Source organism: Plasmodium inui (genome assembly GCF_000524495.1).
Source record: "Plasmodium inui San Antonio 1 unplaced genomic scaffold supercont1.12, whole genome shotgun sequence".
NCBI lineage: Eukaryota > Apicomplexa > Aconoidasida > Haemosporida > Plasmodiidae > Plasmodium > Plasmodium inui.
This window is the reverse complement of record NW_008481846.1, coordinates 197786-209308: the sequence shown is the minus strand read 5'-3', so window position 1 is coordinate 209308 and position 11523 is coordinate 197786. Positions and strand designations below refer to the sequence as shown.

At 47.9% G+C, this 11523-nt stretch overlaps 2 protein-coding genes across 2 annotated transcripts; one reads left to right on the top strand and one right to left on the bottom strand.

Moving 5' to 3' along the window:
- Positions 1 to 2: 2 nt before the first annotated feature.
- Positions 3 to 1582, bottom strand: C922_03091 (hypothetical protein; the record flags this gene model as incomplete). Its single annotated transcript, XM_008818683.1, has 3 exons — positions 3 to 53; positions 83 to 224; positions 447 to 1582. 3 exons carry the CDS (start codon positions 1580 to 1582, stop codon positions 3 to 5), a joined length of 1329 nt encoding a protein of 442 aa, XP_008816905.1.
- Positions 1583 to 2684: 1102 nt separating this feature from the next.
- C922_03090 (hypothetical protein) lies at positions 2685 to 9665 on the top strand (the record flags this gene model as incomplete). The annotated part of the gene is made up of 17 exons (XM_008818682.1): positions 2685 to 2722; positions 2878 to 3113; positions 3313 to 3562; positions 3726 to 3805; positions 3985 to 4052; positions 4208 to 4432; positions 4621 to 4697; positions 4817 to 4936; positions 5091 to 5225; positions 5369 to 5431; positions 5583 to 5717; positions 5880 to 7285; positions 7406 to 8202; positions 8452 to 8544; positions 8722 to 8957; positions 9079 to 9472; positions 9573 to 9665. The coding sequence occupies 17 exons, from the start codon at positions 2685 to 2687 to the stop codon at positions 9663 to 9665; spliced, it is 4446 nt and encodes a 1481-aa protein (XP_008816904.1).
- Positions 9666 to 11523: the final 1858 nt, after the last annotated feature.

Below are 11523 nucleotides of genomic sequence, written 5' to 3'. Positions count from 1 at the left end.
TGTTATGAAACAGCGACAGCGTTATCGCTATGGCCTCCTCCGTTCGTATTGTCCTGGAGGTCTGGTAGGGGCAAGTGTTAACGAATAGGTGGAATTTCTTCAACATTTTGCTCAAAACTTTGCTCCTCTTCTCCACGGCGTAGCTTTTTTGTTTCCGCTCTTCGCGCTCCTTGATAAGCAGGTCTTCCAGCCCCTGCTTGTTTCCGAACACAATGAGGATGCAGCTGCGGTGGGGTGGCAAAAAAATTGGGCGATCAATGGGGTGATCAATGGGGTGATCAATGGGGCGATCAATGGGGCGGCTGGTCGAAGCTGGCAGGGCTGCGTGGGTTGCCACGCGTGAACATACACACATAAGAGGACGTGAATGTGTGAACATACACATATCTCGTAACGTGAATATGTGAGCATACGCGCACGCACTTGCGCGTGGCGGCGAACCCAACCTGACTCCTCTGACCGCGTCCGCCGCGTCGCCGATGAAGTGCCCCCGCTCGGAGGTGCCCACGATGTAGTCTACGTCGAGGTCAAAAACATCGGTCAGCCGTTTTAGGAGCTCGACGGAGTAGCCCCAATACAAATTGTACAGCTTTGGAGTACTTGGATTGATTAATTTTCCTGAAAATAAAACATTTGCATTTCTCTTCTGGAATAGGAGAAGCGAGTTGGGATGAAACAGGACGGTAACTCTCGTCCCAATATCCACGTGGTTAACATTTTCTATATGTGCATGAGCAAACAAGCCAACGTCTACTATGACCCCATTTGACTTCTTCTTTATTACGACCCCTTCGCGAAATGGAAGCCATTCATCGCTTCTCAAGTGATGGGGAGCATCCACAGGATTCATTATTCCTGAGTGCTTTAAAAAGTGGGTTATAGGGAAAAGATGCTTCCTCAAATATTGGGGTGTCTCCAAATATTGTAGGTTGTAATGTAGGTAATGACACAGGTAGGAATATTCTGGGGTTGTTTTTTCTCCTTCCTGTGAAGACGAATGACTGCTTTGTCTCTTTCCTTGCTGCTTACTGCCAACGCTATCGCTGTGGTAGTTTTTTTCCCCTTCGTGCGTCTTCTGTGGATGGGCAGTACCCTGGGGGGAGTTTCCACTGCTCAACTGCTTCTCACGCTGATCACGCCGCTCATAGCGCTCGAATCGTTCGTTCGCCATTTGGTCGTCATATATGTACACCTTCGAGACGGAAAAGACGGTGAATATTCTGGCCAAGTAGCTTGTCAAATAGGACTTTATTACGTCGCTTCTGTTGTTTATAATGGAAGAGGGAATGGCTACACAGAGGTCCACTTCTAAGTTTCTGCTAACGTTTGGTATTCTTTTCTCTATGCACTTCTTTATGTCTTCATTGAGTACAGCTTGTGCCTTCTCGGGGCTCGTCCTCGTTTCATCTGTTTGGTGGGCTTCCGTCGGGGTGGCTCCTATCTCGTCAGACTTCTCAACCCTGTCACTAAGCTGATCATCCTCCTCACCGCTAAGCCGGTCATCCCCCTTGGCGCGCTTCGCCTCCCCCGACCTTCTCCCCTCCTGAAGAAACCTCTTCGCACTCTTTCCCCTCTCCGTCATGACTCAGATAATCATTTTCTTCCCTCCGCCTGCCCAGGGATGTATGCATCAGCTTTGAAGAAGTGAACGTCCCCGTGAAGGTCCTCCTGAACTCCCATGTCGTAGCCCCTGAGGAGGTCCTCGTCAAGGCGCCTTCTTCTATTCCTCGTTGGGCCTATCCCTCTTGGCTCAATCGCACGCAGTTAAAAGCCAAATGGTGGGGGGCAACTTTTTCCACTCCCAGCTGCGTGGGCACGATGTGATTCTCTCGCTTCGGGAGGCCCCGGCATGATTGCAACGTTCGCGTGAGTGGGAAAAAAATGAAATAAAAAAATAAATAAAAAAAAAATAAATAAAACAAAACAAACAAAAAAACAAAACAAACAAAATGATTGCTCAAAAAAAGCGGATAGGACAAGTGCGGAGAAAACGCGGCGAGACGGGGGCCCCTACATATATATCCACATGTATATCAACAACTATATGCACATATGTACCGTTATACATTTTCCCCGTCCATGTATGCACTTGCTGGAGTGCTGCCTCTCCCATGGGGCCGCTTTGTCCCAATTGCGCTGTCCCGCAGTGCACACGGAGAAGAGTTTCCCTCTGTAATGTAAGAGGTGCAATAACGCAGCGCATGTCGTCGCTGCGGAGGACACACATAAGAGGGGGGAGCAAGAAGAAAAAAAGGACCATTTAAGTAAGCCCGGCGATTAGGACACACATAAGTGGTACATGATTGCTAAGTTCAAATCACCCCTTCTTGAGGAGGAAGCATTCTGCACATTTCAGCGCAGGCGATGTGAAGAATAGCACCGCGGGATGGAGCTCGGAGAGGAGAGGCCCAGCAGCTAGAAATGGGAACGACTGTCGTGTCCAACATGAGAGGCAAAATAAAAAGTACCCCCAGAAAAGTTTATCTAGAGAGGTGGAAAAAAAAAATGCATCCATAAGAACAGCTGGGAATGTGTAGAAACAGCAGACGCGGTAGTAATATCTTGACCCTTCCGCAAGCACAGACATCCTCGTGATCGCGCGGCATTTAAGACTGTTCCGCTTTCAGCTTTCCTCTTTCCGCTTCCCTTTTTGCGCTACCTCCTGAAAGAGTTGATCCTACATAATGGATTCCCCAAACGAAGAGGAGGAGTACAGAATGGCGTGACATGCACGAAAAAAAAAAAAAAAAGGGGTGCAAACTTGTGTACACCTCTTCGTCACAGATATAGTGGCAACAGTGGACAGCTCCCCCACGACAACTTCTCTACAACAGCTTCTCCGCGACAACATCTCCACAACGGCTTCTCTCCCCACAGGGAATACTTAAAGCTGATAAAATGCTCCAACAATGTGGAGTTCAAGACAAACGAGGAAATAGACGCGCTGGAAATCTGCATGGAGAAGTCGATCAATTTGAAAATAATGCAATACTTTGTTAACATAGAGGAGTTATACTTGATAAAGAATAACATCTCTGATATAACCCCCTTGCTGGACTGCACAAATCTTAGGGTCCTATTCTTGCAAATCAATAAGATCACCAGCATCCTAGGTAAAAGAGCGGAGGTGACAACAGGAAGAAAAGATGCCCTTTTTTTTTCTCTGGCGGTTACTCCATTAGCGGGGGAATTCACAGGAAGCTTCGTTTTATCCTCCGCTGAACGTGCAGGGGAAGCGGCAAATGGGGGTAGAGACATCTCTCCCTGTTCCGCATTTCACCGCCTCATGTTTACCGCCCCCCCTCACCGCAGGGCTGGGGAAGCTGAAGAAGCTGGAGAAACTGAACCTGTTCAGCAATGAACTGACAGAGAGCGGAATCGATCTGAGAGAAAACAAACAGATTCACTACATTGACCTCAGCGACAATGCACTAGAAAGTATAGACTTCCTCTGGGGCACCAATTCTTTTGTACACATCAATTTGGCCAACAACCGGATTCGAACCCTGGACCCGCTGCGCAATAATACCAACTTGGAGCACCTAAATGTCAGCGGGAATAGGTTTGCCTCTCCCGGCCTGCTCAGGGAGGCTGTTACGCAGTTCAGCCGTTATGGAGTTACGCAATTACGCAGTTATGTAGCTCCATTGGCCGCCCCATTGGCCCATCCATTCGATGCGAACTCTCCGCTAATTCGTCGACCACCACCACTACCCCCTTGGAAGGCTCGAGCGCTTTGAAGACGTCCAGGCGCTTCTCCTGCTGCCGAACGTTAAGGAGCTATACCTCAGCTCTATTTACTACAGTAATGCTGCACGCGGATACAGAGAGATCGTCACATGGCGATGGGGTGATAACATCATCTGCTCTGTGCAATTGAAGAGGCACAATTGAAGAAGCAGAACTGAGGATCCACAATTCAATGTGCACCATTGACGATGCACATTCCACGCTGAACTCCATTCTCCGTTCCGCCCCGAACAGGAAGCAACACTCTGGTGGGGAGCCTCCTCTACAAGCACTACTTCTGCACCAATTTTCCAAATTTACGGGTAGGGGCGAAATGGCACCGGGGGGCAGCACGTGGTTGTTCTTCCGTTGTGATGGCTGGACGGACAAGGAGAGTACATTCGATAAGATTTCTTTCTCGGTTTGATTCCACTGCTAACCTCCGTCTACTTGCCGCCTATCCATCGCCACCTACCAGATATTAGACCACCAGCTGGTGAGCAGCCAGGACAGAAAGCTAACCGCGCGGGACATGGAAACACTCAAAAGCATCTCCGACTTTAAGATGAATTTTATCGAAGAAAAATACATAAAGGAAAAACACCACCTCCTGTTTATTAACAACAAAAATTTATTTTACTTGAATGAGGTTCTATGGCCAATTCATTTTTACTTCAACATGGAGGGGTCTCCATCCGATCCTGTAATTGACTACTATTGATTCTAGACCTTACCTTGTTGTGGGTCTTTTCTTATATGCCCCCATTTTATATGTGCACAATTTGGACAAAACTGCCTGAACGGCTCAGACAGAATTTTATCTTTCAAATGGGCACCTGTGATTACACCTTCTCCCTTTTTTCTTTTTTTTTTTTCTTTTTTCCGGAAAAGACTACCCAGGGGGAACATGAGCGAATGGCAGAGATAAAACGGGAGGTATCCTTTTTGCTCAGTGCGTACACCTCCAGGTGGGACCGTCAGGAAGCTGAAGTGCAGCAAGTGTCGGAGCAACATCGCGCTTTGGAACGCCGCTCAAATGGAAGACCCCCTAATGAGAGCTTTCACCTGCCCCACCCCTGCGCGACAGATTTAACTACATCATGCGGAGGTTGAAGGAGGAGCGGGACCTGCAGATAAAATATGTCTCCACGGCGATGAATTCCTATTTCAATATTTTCTTCCAAGTGGTGACGAAGCAGCACTCAGAGTGAGCCTTCGGGAGGAGCACCTTGTCTGGCTTTTCTGCATAGATGAAGCTGTGCGTCTCTTCCGTTCTCGGCTCCACCGTGCGGAGCGGAAAAGCATGATTCGTATGGACAGGGGAAATAAAACGACATCGTATTGGGGTCTCCCCTGCGCAGGTACACCCAAGTGGAGGACTTATTGAAGCGGAACTTCAGCGCGGAGTCGCTAAAGAGCTACTTTGTGGAAGACATAAAAATTGAAAGCATCGTAAAGGTGAAGAAGCTCAACCATGGCTGCCTGGACGCGTTAATGTGAGTTGGGGTGACAAGAACGGAGGAGAACGGAGGAGAAAGGAAGGGGACTGACGAGTGCATTCCAGAAGGTGCACAGTTCCGACTTGTCTCCTCCCCCTCATTCGTTTTCTTTCTTTTTCTCTTTTCTTTTCCCTCCTCAGAGAGGACCACCTGAACAGCGTGGTTTATAAGAAAAATTTGCTCTTCCTGCACCCGTACAATTAGTAATAATAGAAAAGGGGGACCGGATGCAGAAAGAGGAAAAAATAAGGAGAACACGGAACGCGTCGTGAGTGGTTCCCTGGGCTGCCTCGTGATCCCCTGCCCCACTGCCCCACTGCCTCACTGCACACACCGCCATCCACCCAACCTCAGCTGCAAAATTAACGACCACTTCGATTTTGACGAGAAGGAGTTTGTGGTGGAGGACCCAGAGAGGAGGAAGTTCTTCGAGAGGAACTTCGTCTGCTCGTGCCGCAGCTTGAGACACGTGTTGAAGACAGCCATCAGGTGAGTGTGTCTCTGTATGTGTGTTGGATGGGGGCGGCTTGACCGTTACGCTGCAAGTAGGTTGCCCTGTGTAATCGCTTTACATGGCCGCTTTACAGGGTCGCTTTACATGGCCGCTTTACATGGCCGCTTTACATGGTCGCTTTCCACGGCAACCCGCAGGACGTTCCTCGCAGAAGATCAGGACGACCTGGTGCACCCGATTTACCGCAGAAGCAGGGGGGCGGCAACTCCGGCAGGCTCGCCAACCGTGGGAGTCTCCCCCGCCGCGTCCTTCTCGTCCACCGCGTGTGGACATGCAGCGGACCTAAACCTGAAGAAGAAAATTGTGCGAAGCAGAAGGTTCGACTTCCCTCCAGTGCGCATATACGTGGTGGAGAGTTACTTCTTCCCGAACGAGCACAAAGAGGTCACGGCCTACAGCTCGTCCGGATGTCGGGAAGAGAAGGAAAAAAAGGAGGAATCTAAATTTAAAATATATTACACCAAGCCAAGACACACGAACTTGAAATTCATAGTCAACGTCAGTCTGGTGGGTAGCGGCGGCGCGGTGAATAGCGGTGGAGCCGTGAGTCGCGGCGCAGTGCTGAGCAAGGGAAACTCCCTCACAAGGATAGGTGCAGAAAAAAGAGGGAAAGAAATAAAAAAAAACATCGACATGGACTTGCTAAATTGTTTAAAAATACAAGAGACCGTGGATACTCCAAATGGATCACATGAAAAGAGAAAACTGAAAAAAGATTTTTACGAGTGCCTTTTAACTTTCAATTCGATTAACTTCTTTTATGTCACCAAATATTTTATCAAATTGAGTAAAATCATTTGTGAGATCAAGAAGTGTGTGTCGATTCTTTTGGCTAGATTCAATTTGAAGCACCTGCTTCCCTTGAGTGTCAAAAATTTCGAGGATAAATTGGAAGTGACTTTACCTGAACATGTTCATATATTGGAGAAGAAGAGGTTGCACCTTGTCCGCCTCCTTAGAGAGTCATCTACAGGTGGGACTTCCCCCACTGCGCACACTACGTCAGAAGGAGCTACACAGGACGGGGCAGACAGGAGAGCGGACACCGAAAGGGAGGCCTTACACCTTAACAGCTTCCACGTACAGAAACTAAACTTCCCATTAATACAGTCCCTTTTTAAAAACTTAAAAGAGTTATGTCTAGTTAATAACAACATCAGCGACTTGAGTGTGTTTTTCCATTGTGGGGGGCAAGAGGGCATGGATTCTTTAGTACACCTCGACCTTTCCTTTAACTCTATCACGACCCTTGCCCCGATATGCAACAAATTTAGGAAGTTAATACACTTTGATATATCCTTCAACTGTATAAGTGATTACGTCGAAATTTCCATCTTCAGTCGGAACCATAAGGAGGTGCAGTCGCTGTCGTTTGGTGGCAACTCCCTCTATGTGAAGCCCTCCCACCAGGAGTATATCCGGAGGATTTTCCCCCGCATCGTATGGCTCAATGGGGTGCGCGTGACTTCCAGCGGGGAGTTCCATTTGGAAGCGCACTCCTCGGTCGAGAGCCCCTGGGGAGAAGGTAAGGCATCCAGGAAAAGTGGCGAAATGGCGCAGCGTTTGAGTGGAGTGGGCAGTGCACCGCCCAATAGATGATCCGCTCATTCTGTCCACGCTCATCTCTTTGCAGCTTTGTGTGCATCCGCGAACCCCAGCAGAGAAGCCATCATTCCGAAGGAGCCCAAGCGCAGCGACTACCTCAATAAAGTGGAAGTAGTGAATATGTCAAACTTTTACACCCCGCTCCCCATCTCCGACTTCTCCGTCTTGCCAAACTTGAAAGAATTAAACCTGGCGAACAACGGAATGGAGAGTGTAGACGATCTCAAACTGCCGACCACCTTACGTAAGCTGAATTTGCGAAACAATCGATTGAGAGGAATCAATTTTTTAAAAAGCAATCTAAACATTGAAGTACTCATTTTGAACAAGAACGATCTTGCAAATATCGACATGGTGAACTGCTTGCGAAAGTTAAAGGTACTACGATGTGCACACAACAAATTGGAGACGATCCCGTTAATGCAAAATGCAGAGCTGGTCGAGCTAAACATACACGATAACGTCATAAAAGACATTACCCATTTGGTTCTGATGAAAAAAAAAAAGTCTCTAAGGTGTATTAACATTTATAACAACAAAATAAACTTCCCCAATTTAGAACTCTACATTATGCACACGTTCAGAAATTTGATCATCCTAAATGGCAACTACATATCGAGAGGAGATCATGTCGATTCATTTTTTAAAAACATCTACACGGTGAATGTTTTTCACGATTTGTATAACTTGTTTCCTCCGTACACCTCTTTGAGAAGCCTCGAAATTAAGAACCTAAAAATTCGAAGCATCATGTTTCGCATCAGCAATGAGGACTTTCCTAACTTGGAACGCCTGGACTTGTCCAATAACTTCCTCAGCAGCATCGCCAACGTGGGTCCGCTGGACGGCCTCAAGGTGGGCAAAGCAACGCGGCGAAGAGCAGCAGAGAAGCAGCGCAGAGGAGGGGAGAAAAGTATCTTTGGGCCTCCTGCCAACCTGCACCGCTTAGGCATTCCCACCCCATCTGTCTTCCTCATTTGTCTTCCCCATTTGTCTTCCCCATCTGTCTTCCCCATTTGTCTTCCCCCTTTGTCTTTGTTATTCTTCTTTCCCATATTTCTTCCCCATTTTCCTTTTTCATTTTTCTTCCCGTCCCCCCTGCAGGTCCTCCTCCTAAACAACAACAAACATATCATCGACGAGTCCTTCACGGGGCCGGACGGAAGGAACGTACTGAACTGTCTTAAATCACTGGAGGTGGGGATTGTACAGCGCTGCTCACGTGGAGTAGTGCCAAGACCGAGTAGCAGCCATACTGGCAACTCCTCACCTGGAGCGCTGTCCACATGGAGGCATTCCCAACACGCTAGCTTACACTGCTGACGATGGTATTCCCCTACTTCTCTTCCTCCTATCTTCCCCCCTCCCGTGCAGGAACTGGACATCAGCTCCTGCATGTTGTGCCGAACGGACTTCCTCAGCAAGTGCACTCATTTGAAGAACCTGAGGAGCCTCAACCTGGAAGGAAATAACATCCACTCAGTGAAGAGTCTCTCCCATTTGGAGAGTCTCCTCGATTTAAATTTGTCAAACAACAAAGTGTCGAAGATGTGCCCTGATGCGTTTCCATCCCAAGTGAAGCGGCTGAGTCTGTCCAACAATTTGATCAGGTTGGGTGACCACGCGGCGATGTGGTGATCAGCTCAGCGGTAGACAGGGACAATCTCCACGATGACCCGGCACCACACGGCCTTGCGGCCTTTCCACCTTTCCCCCGCTTCCACTTTACAGGAATCTGGCCCCACTGCGCACACTGCAAAACTTGGAAACCCTGGACCTCCGTGTTAACCGAATCGACAACGAAGAGGAGTTCACCTCATTAAGGGACATGCACAAATTGAGAATTCTGTACCTAAATGGAAACAGGAAGATAAAGGAACACTTCCCAAACATCAGGAATATGCTGAAGCAGGTGGAGACGTTTGACGACAAGATTGTGAGAGAGCATGACGAGATCATGCAGCATATGTCAGAGAAGAAGGAATGGGGCAGAAGCGATCGGGAGGGAAATGCGAAGGAGCAACGGGTGGAGGTCCACTCAGCGGCAAAGAAGGATCCCACTAAGGAGATCACTAGGAATATCAATAGGGAGGCGCCTAGAAAAGGGGTGGCCCCCGGGGCGCAGGTGAGTTGTCCCCTAAAAGTGCAAAATTTCTGTCCCCTATGTTTGCGTCCCATTATGTGTTCCTACCACGCACCCTCCCCCTCCTTCATATTTTGTGCAGACCAAGGTGCAGCGCCCCCCAAAGAAGAAGGACTCCTTTGATGAGGTAATTGCAACGAATGGGAAGGAGGAAATGAGGCTCGTCCCAGTTTGACGCCTCCAGCGAATACGTGTCCCACTTGATCGGCAGATGGGAAGATTCATTCCGTAACACCTCTTCCCCGTGTGTATAATTGGACCATTCCGATGTGCGAAGTCCTGTGTGGTCCATCGGTAGAGGCAATGGAAAATTTTTTTTTTCTTTTTTTTTTTTCTTTTCTTTTTTTTCTTTTTCTTCTTTTTTATTTTCTTTTTTTGTTTTTTATTTTCTTTTTTATCTCCCTTTAGCGAATTAAGAAAGACAGCTTTACCATTATAGGTAAACGTGTAAGCAAAAGCGGTGATTACTAAGGGAGGACTTCTTCCCCCCCCCCACCATTTTGTGCCAATTGGAAGAAGCAACTTTGTTTGAGGTTTTCCTTGACAGTGGTTACCTCCTCACGCGAAAGGGTATGCACAGAATGGCACATCAAATGTGGACTGCCTTTTTTTTTTTTAAGAACGCCATTTAAGCATATGGAAAAAAATAAACCCTCCATATGATTATTTTTCCTGCACAGAGTGGTGCTTTTTTTTTTCTTCTTCATTTTTGCTAATCGTGGGGGAGGGGATTCACTTGGCGCCATAACGTGCTGGGTTGAATGGCCTTTTTCTGTGACGCTTCAACGGGTAGGTTGATTGGCATAATGGGCTAGTACGGCGATGAAAAAATGGGAAGGTCACAGTGGGCAAAGCACGTACCCGTCCAGTATTCTTCCCCCAAACGGAAGAGGCAAAACGGATGGGGGAGCAACAGAAGGGTGAACAGATTGATGGATTCAATTATTCGGAGACGCAAAAGGTTGTCCGCTTGTCTCTCTGTCTCTTTGTCTGTTTTTTTCTTCCCCCTTGTCCTGTTGCCATCATAATAATAGTCATCGTCGCATAATCACCATCGTTGGACCCTTTCTTTTTCATAAGGCGAGCATGAGGTGGACATTTCTCAACAGGCGTCTGCGCTGCAACGACGTACCATTATGGAAGACACCGTGCTGTGTGTCTTCCTTCGCTGCGCAATCTGCGTGGCATGTGGAACCCTTCTGGAGGAGGTTTCCCTTCAAGGGGGTGCCACACAGATGGGGAAAGAAGCCTATTCATGGTTTACCTGTACATACATAAACATAACTGCAGTACAATTCTTCTTCACACGCGTGTCGTCAGTTGTTCCTCCCGCGCCGTGGACACGCGGATGTGCACGTGAATGTATATGAATATATACACGCACATATATACACGTACATGTGCCGGCTTCTTTTTTATATGGAAATGGTTAACTGAACGGTTATGTGAATGCCAACGTGAAGGCCATACTTTTCGCGGCGAATCTGGGGAAAGGATTAGCTTCCCCTTTATATGTCCTTAAAAAAAAAAAAAAAAAAAACGGAGGGACTTCTTAACCGGTCAAAAGTCAATCACCAACATTTCACCCCATCGAAGTTGACGTGGCTGGTGAAGGAAAGAAAATAATTCCATAACACCAGGGGGGAGCAGCGAACCGAAAGGATTGTGTACGAACATGCACGCAGAAGGATATTTGTAACAGCAGGCATAGGCATGCGCCGCTTCAAGCATGCGAAGGGGCATATACATTCGCATTTTACGTGCTTGCGCGCGAGCGAGGGAATAGAGTGGCGAACGAAGCGGCTAACCCGTTTGAGGAGTTAACTGTGCAGAAAGGGAAAGCCACGTTAATTTCTTCTTTTTTATACTGCCTTAGAGAGGCCATCAAAGGGGTCTCGCATCGCTCGAGAGGGACAAACTTACCCAACATACGATCCACTACATACACGTTGTTTTATCCGCAACCGTATATGTTTCCCCCTTTTGTGCGGCCCCCCATTTGTGAGGCCCCCGTTTCCTTGCGGGTTAGTGCC